The sequence below is a fragment of the Micropterus salmoides genome, unplaced genomic scaffold (assembly GCF_014851395.1).
Source record: "Micropterus salmoides isolate LMB-PRFRI ecotype aquatic unplaced genomic scaffold, ASM1485139v1 Ms_hic_scaffold_16, whole genome shotgun sequence".
Lineage (NCBI taxonomy): Eukaryota > Metazoa > Chordata > Actinopteri > Centrarchiformes > Centrarchidae > Micropterus > Micropterus salmoides.
Genome location: NW_024040707.1, coordinates 25298490 through 25317113, shown reverse-complemented (window position 1 = coordinate 25317113; position 18624 = coordinate 25298490). Strand labels below are relative to the sequence as shown.

Below are 18624 nucleotides of genomic sequence, written 5' to 3'. Positions count from 1 at the left end.
AGCAATATAAATCAGAAGAATCCCAGAAGTGTGTTGACACAAACATAGAGTAATGTCTGGCTAAGTTTAACTTTATTGACATTGGAATATTGGTAAATAAATGTGTTTCCTTTCATTGTGGTGATTATGATTATCACTGTGATTGGTTACGCAAAGACCTTCAGTAGACAGAGAGAGCCCCTTATGCAAAGATCACATAATCAATAACTGTTGTAGCATCTGTTCATGAATTGCAATGAAGAAAGATCTAATAACATCAATACATATGTGTACAACATTAATAGATAGAAGATTAAAAATAAACAGCATTTGTGTATTTATTCAGACTGAGTCCTCTTCACTTCACTGCAGCAACAGCACATAAAAACACATTTCCTCTTGTGTCAGTCACTCCACAGTCTCTCTCTACAGTATGTTGGCCTCACAGGAGTGAGGCTGCAGTATCTCAAGTGTAACAATGAGTTTAACAGATTTTCTAAACCAGGGGTAGAAAAGGGCATAGATCACAGGGTTTAGACAGGAGTTAAAAAATGCCACAAAAATCATTAGAGCCTCAGTTGAAGAACCAATTACCAGAGATAGAGAAACACAGTAATATGGACAGTAACACATGAGAAACACAGCAACAACAATACCAAGAGTCCTGGCTGCTTTCAACTCAGATTTCTTAGCTGTTACAGTTGATGAATGCTTCATTGTGACTGATATAATATGGGAGCGCATGGCACGAGCCTGAGACACAGCCACTACAAACACTCTTACATACAGAATAGTGATGGCACTGATGGGAATGATAAAGCCTAATACAAGGTCAGCAGGTCCTATTATGTTAATCACACATTCTCCATAGCAGGAATTATACTTGCCTGGTTGTTTCAGGTTATCATATAAAAACATCACGCTGTAGAAAACAGAGTAACCCCAACACAGGAAAACACAGACTTGAACTCTCTTTGCAGTGATTTTGGTGGGGTAGTGCAGAGGGTCACAGATAGCCACATAACGGTCGACTGATATGAGCACCATGTTAAACACTGAGGCACAGAGAGTGATGAAGTTTAAAAGATAATACAGAGCACACACCAGGTCACCCAGGAGCCAGCAGGGCTCTGTTAAGAGAATTTGAAACGGCATCACAAGGAGGCCCACAAGGAAATCTGAGACAGCCAGAGAGAGGATGAAGAGGTTGGTGGGGGTGTGGAGCTGCCTGAAGGGAGAGAATATCATCACTGTGAATGTTACAAACACCAAAATCACTATCACCAATAGTAGTTAGTAGTAGTAAAATGAGTTATTTTATAAAAGCAGTAATGATTGACACTCCATTTCTATCTATATAGAAAATGTGGCTGTTGTAAGCACTGTTGATAAACAAAAGTCTCATCAAACCATCAGGATGTAATGCTCAGATCTCACTACAACAATTTATTATCAACGCTAAGACATTTAACTCTGCCTGAAGTGGGAGATGGAGATGATGACCAGCAGGTTGAGAGCCACAGTGAGCAGAGAGATGGAGGACAGCACAATGTAAATGAACATTGCCTCAGCCTGAGGGCGAATGTGCTTCTTGCAGGAGATGTTGAGGAGTTGTGGAAAGCAGAGTTCAGCTTCCTCCAGGTTCTGCATCATCAGAGAGAGGAGGAGAGGAGGAGCTGCTGAACACACAGCTGATTTATCTCTCCTCTTTCCCTCTTCTCCCACCCCGCCTGTCTGTCTCTCTTTTTCACAATGACCTTCCTCCTCTCTCACTCTATACGTCATACTCTGCATCTGCATCTTCATCACTCTCTGGTGTAACAGGTTGTGTTTGTTTTGTTTTCGCTCATGAATGGACTATTGTGACAACGGCATTAGTTATGGCCTTTGAGATCATGTAAAAAAAAAAGTACACTTTGGAATGTAACGTGGAATAGGACGCTCCTAATGAGACAAATACCTTGTTTCTGGCAGCAGGTAGATGTTTTCAGAGATACTGTGAGAAACCGACTTTAGGTACCTGCTCAGGAGCAAACAGTGACCAAATATATAAGTAAGTAAGTAAAATTTAATTTATGTAGCACCTTTAAAAACCTAGGTTACAAAGTGCTTCACAGGAGGTTCACATTACAACAGTAGACATAGCACCGTGAAAACATAAACGTCACAGTTTGAAGGCATCACTTGTGGAAGGATAAAATGTTAGAAGAAGCATTACAACAGTAGACATGACATTACAAAAGCAGCTGTTTTTTTTCCATTGCCGTTTCACTGACCTTCAGCAAACTGAAGCACAGGGGGAACCATAGGCAGCTGCAGTTCAGGGGGCAACAGATTTCCGCAGTACAGGAGCAACTGATTTTTGCAATGTAGGGACCAAAGTCATCAGCAGCTTAGTAGTGGTGAGTTGCTGCACCTGTGAAACTGGGGATAGCAGCGGTTCAGCAGGATCATGGAGTGGCTAAAGTTCTGTGACAGGGAACTGAATTTCAGCAGTTACAGGTGTGGCAGCTGCTCAACAAAGCCAGGGGGTTGCTGTAGCTCAACAGTGTCTGGGTGTTGCTGTAGCTTAGCAAGGACAACTTCCACTACATTAATTAACCCAAGATTGAATGTAATATGAATAATAATAATAAAAACTAAACTGAAAAAAAAATTAACAATATTTTTAACAGCAGTAAATACTGAAATATAGAGTAGAAAATCATCTGCATTAGAAACAAAGAGCAAAGAATAAATTATTTTGTTTAAGAAAAAATCCACAATTAAGGCAACAAGATTAAAATGTTATGTAGGCCTATATCAGGTTTGGGTACTTTGGATGGTTTGTTTTGCATCTGTGTTTCCTCAGAGCTCTGAATGGATTTATGTTTATCATCATGAAGCTCTGGTAGCTCTGAGTAACTGGAGATAAGTCCACCTGAAACAAGTATCCTGCTTTCCTACATGGATTACTTTTATTAAAAAATAGAATTAACTGTGGAGAGGCAGTTGTGATATGAGATATGATGTGACAAAAAGGCAGTCCTGCTAGTGCTCTATGTATTTTTCTTTTTTAAACACCACCATGTCCCTTAATCATGAAGATATTCTCCACACTGCTCGGCCACGCACACTCACGCACCGACTGAACGCTGTGTTGATGTGTGTTTGCACGCAACTAGTCGTGTGTGACAGAGATCATACCATCAGGTTAAAAGCAGGCGGGAGACTGGTGGTCTAAAGCTCTATGGGACTGTGGCTACCCTGTGACAGATTCAACTTTTATATTCTCGTTTGACAAAAGTCTGGACGTCATATATGGCGCACGCACCCTGGCACGGCGGCACGGCAGGAGAGCTGTTTTAGAAAGTTTTGATTGATAATCTGTTACGTCATTGCTTTTGCAACTGGCATTTTCCTTTTGCTGACCCCAGCATGTTCTTACTAACCCCAGTCTCACTGCTGCCAGGGGAGCGGGAATTCCCCTGGGGACTTTCCCCAAGCTAGTGGGCCTCTCCCTGACCATAGCAACCTCACACTACTTCATGTTCAATATATTAAAAAAATATATATAAATATACAGACAGAATTATATAAAAGGCTGATTACATATAGCGTGTGTAAGGATGTGTGTGGTTGAGAAGGTTGGTGGACCCAAATGCAAAGGTTTATTTAAGGCAACAGAAGGCGAGCACACTTACTTCAGAGTGGCTGAGTCCAGGTAAACCAAAATTTGTATTTAATTACTACATTATATTGGAAACTGATTTGTGAGGCAATTTATCTTCATCTTCATCATTATCTTTTCATTTCTATAGCCGGCGCACAAAAAAGTAGGCCAAAGTAGGCTTGTGCTCCTCAGATTGCTATCAATGGTGCACCAACCGTAGCCATACACCTGCACCCTGTTGCCCCCCAGCGCAGTGTGCTTGATTGTATACACTGGATCTGCCCCTCACGGTAGAGTTCAGGAAGTTATCTCCGCAGTTCTTAGGGCCATTCCCTATTTCAAGGGTCATCAAACCGTCGGCTATCTGCCTCCATCTCCCTCAGTCGGCTCCACATGAGCTCTCATGCATCCCAGCTGCCTGTCAGGGAAATACTGACTACAACAAATATAGTATTTCCTCTTGTTCGAGTAGCGTTCGTTAAAAAAATATATTTGACCAGCTTATATAGGAAATTACTGGGCCTTTTAAAAAAAATCTATATATTTATGAGCCAATGGGCTTAGGGCTGAGAGGCACAGACAGATGTTGAAAGACAGAGTAATATATTGTAGGCATGGTTTTGTTGGTAGCACAAACACAGTTGCACTGGCATTTTGTATAAGCACAAGTCAATGTATTCATTGTTGAAGAAATATTGTGAGCCAGGTTCAGGTGTGAAGATTCAGACACTGATGAAGACTTAACAACCGAGGAGATACAGTGCCAGCATTCAACATGTGAACACATCGAATGGCAAAACCAAATGTTTCTGTCTTCCCCCTATAGTTCCTGTAGGTTTCTCCATCAGGTCATCTTTAGCTGGACTTAACCTAGAACAAAAAATCTATCTGATGTTTAAACTCCAATGCTTCTTCATATTGGAATTTATTACTATCCATGAGTTGTACTCTAATCTGTTGAGAAAGAAAGTTCTACAACATTCTTGTAGGACTCAACCTTGTAAGATTCCCAGAGAACAGCAATATCTGCTAGCCTGACGCCTGAGCTTCTGTCTCTGCCTTATCAGTCAGTCATCTCCCTAACAAGGACAGATACATGAGAGAAATAACTAGAGCTGGAAGGTCAGTGAACACTTGTGGGGTCAGCTAATGACTCTAAGCTTGACCTGTTTTACCTATAAGGCCCCCTAAAAATTCATCATGTAATAACAAAGGAGACGGTGTCAGTGAGGGAAAGTTGGTCAACTCAAATTAACAGAAGGAAATAAACAAACTCATCTCCATAGTGATCAGTGTTTGTTTGACTTTGGAAAACATCTAGCTTATCTGTTCATTACTACAGAGACCTGTGTGTTGTGGTAGTAAACAGTTGCAAAACACACACACACACAGTTTTTAATGCCTATCACCTTTAATTTGCCTCTGGGTACTGAACAACAGTCTATAGTTCATTACTCAGCCTCTGACGTATCACTGCATTCAGAGGTGCTAAAAAAACAAGATCCCACATGATGCAGCCTCCTCACATCAACACATGATGCAATCATTGCTAGGAGACCCAAAGTTCATTGAGATAAACACATTTTTTAGTTGAGGTCTATTATCTGTTAACATTTGCAGCCTTTCTAGCAATTGCTTAAAGAGTTAGTTCACCCAAATCACACACAAAAAACTTTTTTATCACACCTACTTTTTCATTAGACATTTTGACTTATCACGACAGGAATGCTGTATGGTGTTTGGTGCAATTTCAACATGCAACACGTTCAAAATGAATAAATACTGTAGAGAACAGTGCAAAGAACACTTCTGGGGTAGGTTGTAACAGTAAGACAGAAGAAGCAAAAATGGATGCCACACCATATGATATGATTCAAAAACAAGAATAGTGAAATTAAAGAACAATGTTTCTCTCTCACTGTAAAAGTCTGACTGACTCACATGTGTGTATGTAAATTTGTCTACTAGAACAAACTTACATAAAAGTATACTTAATAAACACTTTTTTAACTTATGTAATTAACGAAAATCTTTGTACATCTTTAGGTCTAACCAAAAAACATCTGTGAGTGTCTGTGTCTCTATAATCTTAATCAGAGTCATAGTCAGTGCTTTAAGTGGGCCATTACTCACCTGTACGCAGCACTGACACTTCTACATTTTAATCTTTGGTGTACTGGGTCTGGGAATATGCATCACATATTGCGTAAGAAACTACATTTTTATCTAATATAAGTCATAAAATTTTCTCTTCAATTGTATAGATACTAAACAAAATATAGTCTTGGTCAAAAAATTTACTTTCCTACCTCAAAATCAAAAAAAATAATTTCTCTATATATTTTAAACGTACCTGTTTACAGACTTGACAACCACAATGCCTGATTAGGGAGGAAGTAGGTAAATACTAAAATGATCACATGACTCCTATCTTATCTCTAATTGGTAGAATTGGTGTTGTTCCTCTCCCCATGTTACAACCATACCTGGTCTCCCCAATTTATTACTTTAAAAAGTAACAAAACTTTTACGTTTTATGCATAGTAACGTACTGTGACGGTTAAACAAAAAAAGGTGAAGGATATTTTCATGACAAAAAAACTTTTCAAAACCCACCTTCTGTTTTTTCACAAACCACACCCTGTGTATAGTTAGGTAGATTTATTTTGTCACAATATAACAGGTTATAGAGTGAAAGTGAGTTTTTAACTGCTACATAGCAGACAATATACATTAATATAGAAGCAATTATAAAAATGGTAAACAGAAATAAACTTTATTCAGTGGAACAGTGCTGAGGAAGAATTTGAGCTTAAAAGTCTGATAGCTTGGGGGGAAAAGCTGCTCTGCAGTCTGGTGGTACGGCAGCTGAAACTTCTATATCTCTTCCCAGAAGGCAGCAGGGTGAACAGGCTGTAGCTGGATGGGTACTGTCCTATAGTATACTTAAAACAGCTTCATAAACAGATAACAAAAGGACAAAAAGTACAGTGAGGGAGGCTTGCCCTGAGAGAAAGAGGGAGGAGGGAGAGAAAGAGAGGGAGATAAAGAGAGGTGTGTTAGTAGCTATTCCCAGTGAGCTAGTGTTAATAGCATTTTTTATTTTAAATAAATTGCCAAGGAAAGTTTTCAATTTCAATTCATAAAAAATTCCACCCAAAAATTATTGGTGTAGTTATTACGTGAAAAAAGGGGGGGGGGGGGGGGGCATAAGTTTTTGGTGGAAGTGTAACAACATAGTGTAAGTGTAACTGTAATTTAATGCTGCAACAAAGACTAGATGATTCCTTTAAAAGCATCAGGTGAACAAAGGATGAACATTCACTTAAAAAGTGTTTTTTTTAGTGACAGTATGTGAGCACAAAGATACACCTGAGCGGCAGGTTTGCGAGCAGTGAAAACAAGGACTGGAGTTTAACTTATATGGACTCTAAATGAGCTGAGTGGAATGGATTTGAAGCAGCAGCCTGAAAGTGAAGGCTGTAGAATAGAGTTTAATTTATAAGTGTATTCCCCACGTGAAATGGATTTGATTGGCGATGTTCTGAAAGGTGAACGAACAGATGTGCTGAATTTCAGACAGTAAAAGTCAGTGGCTCCAATATCATTGGTCTTAAAAAGTGGGTGGGGCTTGTCCCACTCGCATACAATGGTTCTGACACCCAAGTAATGTTTAGACACTGTGGTGTCCGAACAATAATGCTGCGATGATGTGTTGAGAAGAAACCGACACTGTTCTTGATCATAAAAGTTTATTACATCAAAGAGTTCAGCATCAATTACAAGCTCTGCAGCAGCTTGGAGAGTGACCCAGCCCGATGACCACTCTGTCTCTCTGTATCAAACAAAGCTTATATAGGATATGTTTAGGTATCTGTTAGGTACCATAGAGGGGTTTGAGTCGACAAAGTAAAAGGTCAACCCCATAGAAGCGTACAGTACTATTCTGAGACAACAAAACAAGGGGTTAGAAGTCAAATTCTATAGAAGGGTTCAGTCCCTACATAACCATCAATCAATGCTCTCCCCGTAGAAGGTCACTGACCCTCTGTCCTGCTGCTACAGTGCTATTTTGAACTGTTATGAGTCAAATGCACAAATATTGGATACTACAACACATCAACGCTGCATGGGGGGAATTCACTTAGGCCAGTGTCGTGTAAAAAATTCAAGACTTAGGCCAGATAAAAAGGCTTAAACTTTTACCAGTCAGACGTCGATGCAAAATAGAGTCTCATTCTGTGTGACATGAAGCCAGGAAACAACTGATTTTCAACTTCTTTTGGACTTCCTTTTATAGCTTTGTTTTACATCATCTCTGGGCTCTCTGTTCCCAGATATTTGGGTGTCTCTTATCATCTTGTGACCTTTCAGCATTTGATGTATTGTCATTATTATTTCACTATGACTGTTGTCTTCTTGGCCTGGCTACTGCTGCTGCTCCCCCTCTATGTGGCCTTGGCATGCTTACTGCTGATCATAATATCTCAACCATAACCTGACTTTGTGCACTGCCTTATTGTGCTCCCTCACTCTGCCGTGTGTCCACTACCTCTGCCCAACAGCACACATGCTTGCTTACACGCAGACGCACACAAGCACAAACAGGTCTTTCTGTTGATTAACACTGTGATTTTAACTTTAGCCGTTTTGTAACATAGTTTTCACACAAATCTGCTTCTACATTCCTTCTACACCAGACTGAGTTCTTCTGTAGGCTGACTTAAATGCTGCCGAGCTGCTCATGTAAATGTGTGATAAAGTAATACCGTATATAATTCCTCTCTCTCTTAGATAAGTTGCAGATCAAAAGAATGCTATTTAATTACACTAATACTGTTACTGCACTGTAGATTACTTCAATCAGAGTGTGATTTTGCTCTGTAGTTTGGTTTGCATACAAACATATATATGTAAGCTGTTGATAAGGATCATATTTATGGCCTCTCGCCTTGTTACATTTCTGAACTTTTAGTCCCATACACACCAGCACGTACCTTGAGATCCTCTGGCAGAGGTCTGTTGTCTGTTCCTTTCCCGATCTTATTTGACTTTATTTTATCCCTTTCATTTTATTCTATTTTGCTAATTTTATATTTATCTTAAACGTTTATTTTAGTCTTTTCAATGTTTTCATGCTTTTATCTTGTATTGTTTTTGTATTATTGTCTTTTGGGTATTATTGTCTTTGCACTTGTTAAAGCAAGATTATTATTATTATTATTATTATTATTATTATTATTATTATTATTATTATTATTATTATTATTATTATTAAAGTGGCTACTGAATGCATTTAATAACCTGATGTGGAAGGATTCAAAGATTTGGAGCAATGATTACTATATGTATGGCTGCATGTATACATGATTGGTTTTATTTTGTTATATTTTCCTGCGTGTATATCTGTGGATATATGCTCATGTATAGCCTAGCCAACATCTACACATTTATTTAATTTATGACAGCCAAAACATGCAGGAAGTTATGTGGGTCAGAATATAGCAAATATAGTAAATATCATGAAATAAATTAGTTTAGGCTTTGCCTTGGTGCCTAGACTTGCCAACAGTTTCCTATTGTTAGAAGAAGACAAAACACCCCACATTTCCTTAGACCACTACTGACCTGAGAATCAGCTGCCCTACCAATCTCCTGCATCTCTCTCTCTCTCCTAAAATATCTTCAATATCCATCTAGTCAAGTGTGACTGGTTGTTTGTCTATGTGTGACCCTGCGATGGCTTGGCAAACTGTCCAGGGTGTACCCCGCCTTTCACCCGATGTCAGCTGGGATTGGTTCCAGCCCCCCTGCAACCCTGTATGCAGGATGAAATGGGTTAGTAGAGATAGGTAATATTAATGGCGTTCACATTATCAACACTAGTGTTTTCCACAGCCAACTAAAATATCCCCTTTCCTTTATCTCAAGTAAACGTAGCAGCTCAGCAAGTAGCAGTCACTAACAACAACTTACAGTTTCACTCTGTATCACTCATTACTTAAGCTAATAAACACAAATTATATTTGTATATTTCTATAGTATTTATCAATATCCTTGCTTATCTTTGTTGTGTACATGTATGCACTGTAAAAAACAAAAACAAAATCTAAATCTAATAATTATTTTTCTTATTATTTAGGGGAGGCTTCAGCCCCTACTAAAATAGGCCTAACGACGTCAATTACACTATTACACAACCATTACATTTTTCCTCTTGCGCACTCTCTAGAGGCAGCTCGCGCACCACACTTTGGGAATCACTGCACTAAGACATTAACTAAGACATGAGGACAGGAGACAAGCAGGGATGGAACAGAACTAGACCAAATCACCACAAGAATAAACAAGATATGGAACCAAAACCCTAAAAAAAAGACCCCAAATCCCAAAATCATGACATTAATTGAATGGCACAGGACGCACAAAGTACACTCCAAGTGCACTTTTTCCCAAAGGCCATACCTAATGCTGGTGTCACTAGAGCCCATGCATCAGCCAAAACAAAACAAATGCGACCATTTACACTAGAGAGTGATGAAGATGCAGATGCAGAGTGTGACGCATACAGTGAGAGAGGAGGAAGCAACAGACAGATGAAGGGGTGAAGAGAGAGATAAATCAGCTGCATGACAGAACTTTGCTGAAAAGGCTGTGAGTCTTCTGCAGCTTCTCCTCTCCTCCTCTCTCTCTGATGATGCAGACCCTGGAGGAAGCTGAACTCTGCTTTCCACAACTCCTCAACACCTCCTGCAAGAAGCACATTCGCCCTCAGGCTGAAGCAATGCTCATTTACATTGTGATGTCCTCCATCTCTCTGCTCACTGCAGCTCTCAACCTGCTGGTCATCATCTCCATCTCCCACTTCAGGCAGAGATAAATGTCTTAGCATTGATTATATATATTGTTCTAGTGAGATCTGAGCATTACATCCTGGTGGTTTGTTTATTAACAGTGCTTACAATAGCCACATTTATTATATACATAAAATGGCATTCAACTGTCATTACTGCTTTTATAAAACAACTACTTCTATTGGTGATAATGATGTCGGTGTTTGTAAAATTCACAGTGATGATATTCTCCCCCCTTCAGGCAGCTCCACACCCCCACCAACCTCCTCCTCCTCTCTCTGGCTGTCTCAGACTTCCTCGTGGGCCTCATTGTGATGCCGTTTCAAATCCTCTTCACAGAGCCGTGCTGGCTCCTGGGTGACCTGGTGTGTGTTCTGTATTATTTTATACCCGCCATCACTCTCTGTGCCTCAGTGGTAAACATGGTGCTCATATCAGTCGACCGTTACGTGGCTATCTGTGACCCTCTGCACTACCCCACCAAAATCACTGCAAAGAGAGTTCAAATCTGTGTTTTCCTGTGTTGGGGTTTGTCTGTTTTCTACAGCATTGGATTTTTATATGATAATGTCAAACAACCAGGGAAGTATAATTCCTGCTATGGAGAATGTGTGATTAACATAATAGGAGCTGCTGACCTTGTTTTAAACTTTGTCATTCCTATCACTGCTATTGTCATTCTGTATACGAGAGTGTTTGTAGTGGCTGTGTCTCAGGCACGTGCCATGCGCTCCCACATTATATCAGTCACAATGAAGCATTCATCAACTGTAACAGTTAAGAAATCTGAGATGAAAGCAGCCAGGACTCTTGGTGTTGTTGTTGCTGTGTTTCTCGTGTGTTACTGTCCATATTACTGTGTATCTCTCTCAGGCTACGAACTCGTAATTGGTTCTTTAACTGAGATACTTGTGGGTTTAATGATATTTTTTAACTCCTGCCTAAACCCTGTGATCTATGCCCTTTTCTACCCCTGGTTTAGAAAATCTGTTAAACTCATTGTTACACTTGAGATACTGCAGCCTCACTCCTGTGAGGCCAACATACTGTAGAGAGAGACTGTGGAGTGACTGACACGAGACACATGAGCTTTTCTGTGAAGGAGGAAAAGTGTTTTCACGTGCCGTTGCAGAGTCACTAAAGTGAAGAGGACACTGAACAAATACACAAATGGTGTTGTTTTTTTTAATTAATGTTGTGCACATGTATGTTTTGATGTTATCATCTCTCTTGTATCTTTCTTCATTAAAATTCATAGACAGATATTGATTATTTTATCTTTGCAGGAGAGTTTCTCTCTGTCTGCTACAAAAGGATTTTGGATAATCAGTGTTGTTCATGATCACCTCAATGAAATGAAACACATATATTTTCTAATATTCCAATTCAATAAAGTGTTCTTTTCTTCACAAGAAATTACTCTATGTTTGTGTTATATTTTTTTTTACAAACACACCTCTGGAATTCTTCAGCCTTTTATTGCCGCAGAGATGATCAGTAAACTGGGATACAGTTTAAAATTAATGCTTTTCTCGTTTGTAAATACTCTGAAAATGATGTGGGTAAACTGACAGTTCAAAACTCACAATTTTAACATAAAAATAAACATTCATGTCCTTTTTAAATATGAGAAACTTATTATTATATGTTTTTTAAATATAGAAAATAAAGAAAAGAGTAAGGTGCATGTTATGAGGTCAACTGACAAAGGTGGAAACTGGTTAAAGAAATTATCTTAGGCAGAGACAAATCAAGATGCCTTCAAATGTGGATTACTCTGCAGAAAGATTAAAGAGAGCAATTCCTCCCGAATGTATCTGGCAATGCAAATTAATCTATACACTAAACATATTTTGGTGGTGGTAATTTTCCTCAGCAGACAGCAGTGTGCAGCATGCATCACAGACATTAAGGTAAAAAATTAATGATCAAAGATCAAGGTTATTTATTCATCATTATACAACACAAGGTGGTACAACAAAATTTAAGTTTGTTGTCCCTTCATGCTACAAACATTGAACATAACAGCGAATTTAAAATACACTGAACAAAATTATAAATGCTACATCATGAGCTGAACTCAAAGATCTAAGACTTTCTCTATGTACTCAAAAGGCCTATTTCTCTCAAATATTCTTCACAAATCTGTCAAATCTGTGTTAGTGAGTACTTCTCCTTTGACGAGATTATCCATCCACTTCACAGGTGTGGCATATCAAGATGCTGATCAGACAGCATGGGTATTGCACAGGTGTGCCTTGGACTGGCCACAATAAAAGGACACTTCAATCAGATCATGAGCGCAGGTCAGAGGTCGGATGGGGGGGTTATAGTGAGACAGCAGGGGAAGGTGACTGCTTGAAGTTGGTGTTGAGGTGGTTGAAGAGATGTGACTGTGGTCTTTTTTAAACCTACAGTAAAATACATTCAGCTCGTCAGCTAGTTGTTGAGTACCAGCAGTGTTGGGGGATGGTTTCCTGTAGTTTGTGAGTGTCTGCAGGCCTCTCCACACTGACGCAGGGTCGCTGGCTGTTGTACAGGACTCTGTCCCCACTTCTGAAGGCCTCCACCTTGGTCTGACGAAGCTGCCTGAGTTTCTCTGTGAACCAGTGTGCAGAAGGGCACTTCTGCACACTGGCATTATTGGACCTCCAGCTAATAGACTCACTGCCAAGCCTGGCCAAAAGCTTTTTCCTCACCTCAACTGCTCAGTCGGCTAGCCACCTGCCTGCTTCCCGGCCCGTATGCCCTGAGCTCCGGCGTCCAAGCCTCCACATGCCGGATCCCCTGCCTGCTAGCACCAGCCTGCTAGCCTCCTGGTTGGTAGTCTTTTCCTGTCTGCCCCTGTTCCGGCTAATGCCTCAGCGGCTAGCCTCCTGCCTGCCTGCTTGTCTGTTCCCCATCCTGTGAAGTCATCTGGAGGGCACGCGGTCGCCACCGCCTTTGTCTCACCGCACTCAAGCTCCACTGAGTCTCTGCCCCCCAGTTCCACTGTGACTTTGTACCCCAGCTCTGCTGAGCCTCCGCGCCCCAGCTCTGCCGAGTCTCCACTTCCCAGAGACAGAACTGACCAGCAACACTGAGACTGTGTTGGCCGGACCTGCGGAGGTGGCTTCTGTTTGCTGTGTTTCTTCGGTGGACCGGCCGACACCTGCTCAGGGGTTCTGTTGGTGGTCAGACCGACTCCTTCATGTGTTCTGACACCGGTTTCCAGCCCGGTTGTCCAGTTGCATGCCCAGTTTCCAGCAACTGGTACCAGACCAGGTTATGCCGGTTCCAAACCTGTCTGTCCAGTTGCCAGTTTTGAGCCCGGCAGCCCTTTCTCTGGTTTCCTGTCCTGCGGTTTTGCTGCCGGCCTTCAGCCTTGCCCGACCTCCAGGGAGGTCTTGCCCTCGCCAATGGCCTCCTGATGGGTTTCACCTTCATCGCTGGCCACCTGCTCAACCTGCGGAAAGGTCTCGTCATCTTCGCCGGCCTACGGCTCGACCTCCTGCCCGGCCTCCGAGAGGTTTTGTCCTTGTCGCCGGGCCCTTGACCGTTCTCCGGTGAGGTTTCATCCTCATCAATGCCCTCCAGAGAGATTTAGTCCTCATCACCGTTCTCCAGGGTGTTCCCCAGGCATGGATTCCCCTTCGCCAACGTCCTCCAGGTTACCCTCCAGACCTGCTCGGCTCCTCTGCTCTGCCTCCAGGCCGTCCGCCTGAGGTCTCCTGCTGCCCCTGGTTTTCAGGCTGCCTGCCTGAGGCTTCCTGCGGCCACTGGTTTACAGGCCACCCACCTGGGGCTTCCTGCGGTCCCTGATTTTCAGGCCGTCCACCTGGGTTCACCTGCTCTCCGCGGTTCTCATGCCACCTGTCTGGCACGTTGATTTGGACTTTGTTTCTTTTGTGCTTAAGTGTTTCAGTCTTTGGGGGGGGGGTTGTGTTTCCTAGAAACCTCCTCCACACATTAACAACTACCAACAAAACAACAAAATGAGGTCATTAAGGACCATATGCCTTGGTAAACACAGAGTCTGCCTCCTCTCCTCTTGCCAGAGTCTGGGAGTACGGCTGGATCTGGGATGTTGGTGAACCAGGTTTCTGTGAAAATGTGAGCAAAACCGTCTCTGATTTCCCGATGCATGCCATCGTGAGTCCCATTTTGTTTTGACCAGACATTTGCCTGGAGCAGCCTTAAAGTTGGGGTGGGTATTTTATTTCTGAAGCATTTTTTCTTATATTTGTTGAAATCCTCTAAACATTCAGGACAAACGTTTCAATAAATCAAATACTCTAACGCAAAAAAATTAAATAAATCTGACATCTGTGGCTGTCGCAGGACTGTAATACTAAAACTACCTTTTTGTTTTTCACGACAAGTGGCCAACAAGGTATTTTAGCACATCGTCTTTGTTAAGCTAAGTGTTGTTTGTATGTGTGCTAAGCTATGTTCTGTATAATGCACTGATACATTTGTACTTTGTTCATTCATAAATGTAGTTTGCACGGCGTGAACAAAGCGTGGATGTATCAGAGAGACCAGACGTGCCCGAAACAATAAACGCCTGTTTCAAAGAACCGACCTATGTCTGTGTTGTTGTGAAGAGAGCTACACAGTCAGTCAATATATAAAACACTACAGAGCATTCTTTAGACACTACTTAAAAAAACTGAGAACACAGCATGTAGTTACAAAAAACGTTTTTTTGCGAGTTGTCGAGAGCCATCTACGCTAACTCCGAAAAACACAGCGTCATCTCCGCAGCACACACAGTGGGTAAGTGTCCATGCACTTTGCTTTGTAGCGACAGCTAATAAATAGATTGCCTTTCTACAAATGCCTCCCTTTGTTAGCCTTCTCTTATCTCTGTTCATCAGCCACAACCTACATCTGCTGAGGACAACACATGACAATGAGGCCTGATGTGACCTGCCAGGACAGTGAACTGCTGAGAAAGGCAAATAAAAAAATCTCTGACCTTAAGGAGGACAGCTGTCGGCTCTCAGATGAACTGCAGAGGAAGGACTCCCTGCTGACCAGCTTCTCTGCCCGTCTCCCACTCATTTCCAGCTTCATGATAGCAGAGCACTCAAAAAAACAGCTGAGCCAACCAATCAGGACAGCCATCCTATGGGATCCATCCACCAGTCAACAGCCCTCCTGCTCAACCCCAAACCAAGGGTCAACATGGGCTCAGGTGGTGATCAGGGGCCGTAAGAAAAGCACGGAAAGGTCCGACTCTCTCCGTTGCCTGAACCCCCCCAGCCGCTATGCTCCACTGGCTGTTTCCAACCCAGACAATCCAGCTGATTCCCCTGTGCATCCCCACCCCTGGCCGAGTCCCATCCACACCGTCTGCAAAACCTGCAGCCTCCTCCCCACCGGCGGCTGAGAGCTCTGACACCAAACGGGTGGCTCGGGATCCCACCGCAGAACAAACCCAGCAGTGTTCCTCCTCAACCTCGATCTCCTCCGCCAGGCGCAGGATTGTAAAGGAGGCCATGCTCCGACGCGGAGCCGGCTTCCAGACTGGACGCAACTGGCTCCACAGGCAGTTGAGTCCGCAGTAACACCCGAGCCCCGCCAAACCGCGAGCTCCCTCATCATTCCTCACCTTGCCCCCTTTTCGCCCCTACCACTTTGATAGTGGCCGATGGCATTATCAGGAACATCCATTTCTTCAACGCCACCACACGCTGTCTTCCTGGAGCCACAGTCCTGACTCTGCTGAGCAAACTACCTGAACTGCTGCACTCACTCCCATCCTCCATAAACTGGGTGCTTGTCCATAATGACACAGCTCGTCGGGAATCTGAGCAGACAAAAAAGGATTTTATTGAACTCAGAGCGCTTCAGCATCAACACCTGGCTCCAGTCCACCTGCCATGCTCACAACTTTGGTTTTATTGAAAATTGTAATCTGTTTTGGAACTGATTCTCTTTTTAAAGTACCAATGGAGTGCACCCCAACAGACTAGGTAGCTCGTTTTTAGCAGCCAACCTACAACATGCTGTACGGTCTGCCTCACATGCGTGACTATTTACACCACACATCATTTCTCTGGGGTCCTCTTCTCCATCCACCGCGGCTGTTCCTGGTTCAATTACCCTCACCAGCTCCCCCTTCCGGCCTCACGTGTCACTACCCCTTCCTTCACATAAACGCTCAGTGTGCCTATTTTCATATCACTTCTCAACGCCAAACTGCATCCCCTCAATGTGGTCAAAACGCATTTCCTCATCATGTCATCACAAAAATTCATATCTCTTCAACCTCCGTCCTCTCCCCCAGTCCTCCCAACAAATCCCAAAACAACGTCACCTGAAAATGGCCCTGCTCAATACTCGATCATTAAGCAATAAAACTCTCAACCTGAACGAATTCATCACTGACAATAAACTGGAATCTGCATTACAGAAACCTGGCACAAACCCCTGGTTTACTTCTCACTAAACCAGATCACACCTACAGGATTTACCTATGCAGACAAGCCTCGCACGGAGGGAGGTGGTGTTGGGAGGTGGTGGTCCCACTCCCCTTCTCACAGCCATTATCTACCACCCCGCCCAAGCCAAACCCCACCTTTCTCTCTACGACTTTTCTCATTTTACAACCCAGCTCTCTGCCATATAACTCACTGTCCTCCTCCTTGGAGACTTTAATTTCCACATTGACAACACCAACTGCAAATCCGCCACTGAATTTATGGAACTGTTACACTGCTTCAACTACACACAGCACATCAACTTCTGGTCTGCTCCACTGGTCTCACAATTAAATCATATTTCTAGCCTGCACATCTCAGACCATCTTGCAATCATAATCAATCATTTTTCCCACCCAAAAAGTGCAGTGCAAAACCTAATACAGAAACCTCAAGCTCATTAATCCCTCGGCTCTCTCAGCTTCATTCACCAGTGCAATATCTAATATAAACTCCTCAACACCCTGACAACATCTTACAGTGGACGAATGCAAATCCTTCCAGTGTTTCTTTCAATCTAAAAGTGACACTATCTACAGCAACTTCACTACTTCCCCTGTACCCTCAACCCCTCCACAGCTCCACAAGCCCCCACCTCAACATACTGAGTGAAGTTTAGAAATAATGAACAACACAGTCCATATCAGTCTTTCCTCCTCTCCTCCTCCTCCCTCTGCTGTTGCTGGTAGAGAGGAAGGCTGGTCTGTCTCCACCAGCTGAGTTTATAATGTGCCATATTTTAATGTACGTGGCAAACAAAGCTAAACAGGTACCAAAGACAGACAGCTTTCACTTTAGCTTGTTTTTAGCAATTAGCTATTAGCTGAATTAACACTGTGCTTGTGTAAAAGAAAAACACACCTGCAGTGTAAGAGACTCAGCAGATTAAAACATTGAGTTTTTCGTGTTTATACTTATTAAACAGGTGTGTTAATGTACCGGCTTTTTACTTGCTATGGTTTTTATTGCACCGTGTACTTACATTAATGTGCATAGCTGTTGTCAACAATGGTCATCAGCTGGCTGACTTCTCTCTGTGTGTGTATGTGTGTGGAGAGGAGGCGCTCTACAGACACACAGAGGAGGGGAGAGGTATGTTGAAATTGCTTCGGGGTACATGCCCCATGGCTGTGTGGTTGTGTTGTTTTTCCCATGTCTGTCCCTCTCCTTCTTGTCTGTCTGTATATGTGTGTGTGTAAGTGTAAAGGAGGTTATGAGCATGGTCGTCATTTGAGCACCTGGCAGAGTTACACATTGGTTTCTCGTCTTTTAATCAGACTAAGGCTTATATAGCGCGGCGTTCCTGAATCTCATTGCCAGATTATTCTTTGCCAAGTGTGGTAATGTACCTCAGGCTTCGAAGTGTTTCATGTGGATTTCTGTGCTTTGTACCAAGAGTAATTGTTTCCTGTTGTCTCTTCAATTCACAATTCTAATTGAAGCTCCAATCCTGTAGAACTTTGTACTTCGTCCCGTGTGATCTGTGTCTGCACTGGGTTAAAGTGTATTAAATTAGTAAATTAAAATTAGTTATGTATTATAGCAAAAACATTTTGATGACTCTAGAATGAATCTAGACTGCAGGTCATTCCAAGAACTACGGGCAAAATAAAATAGAATCCTTTTTCCAGGCCCAGTCCACACAGGTGGCACCTTTATGCCTAGCCAGGTA

The 18624-nt window shown here is 42.3% G+C and overlaps 2 protein-coding genes across 2 annotated transcripts; one reads left to right on the top strand and one right to left on the bottom strand.

The window, feature by feature from the left end:
• Positions 1-387: 387 nt before the first annotated feature.
• LOC119905984 (trace amine-associated receptor 13c-like) lies at positions 388-1629 on the bottom strand. Its single transcript, XM_038723438.1, has 2 exons — positions 1457-1629; positions 388-1207 (listed from the first exon to the last, which is right to left on the bottom strand). Exons 1-2 carry the CDS (start codon positions 1627-1629, stop codon positions 406-408), a joined length of 975 nt encoding a protein of 324 aa, XP_038579366.1. The 3' UTR covers positions 388-405.
• Positions 1630-9370: 7741 nt separating this feature from the next.
• On the top strand, positions 9371-11753 carry LOC119905983 (trace amine-associated receptor 13c-like). The gene is made up of 3 exons (XM_038723437.1): positions 9371-9385; positions 10335-10501; positions 10727-11753. The coding sequence occupies exons 1-3, from the start codon at positions 9371-9373 to the stop codon at positions 11535-11537; spliced, it is 993 nt and encodes a 330-aa protein (XP_038579365.1). The 3' UTR covers positions 11538-11753.
• The last annotated feature ends 6871 nt before the right edge of the window (positions 11754-18624 follow it).

Coding starts and splice junctions, on each gene's coding strand:
- LOC119905984 (XM_038723438.1), bottom strand. CDS start 1,629: ATGCAGAACCTGGAGGAAGCTGAACTCTGCTTTCCACAACTCCTCAAC. Junction 1,208..1,456: donor ATCTCCATCTCCCACTTCAG/GCAGAGTTAAAT, acceptor CTCTCCCTTCAG/GCAGCTCCACACCCCCACCA.
- LOC119905983 (XM_038723437.1), top strand. Junction 10,502..10,726: donor ATCTCCATCTCCCACTTCAG/GCAGAGATAAAT, acceptor TCCCCCCTTCAG/GCAGCTCCACACCCCCACCA.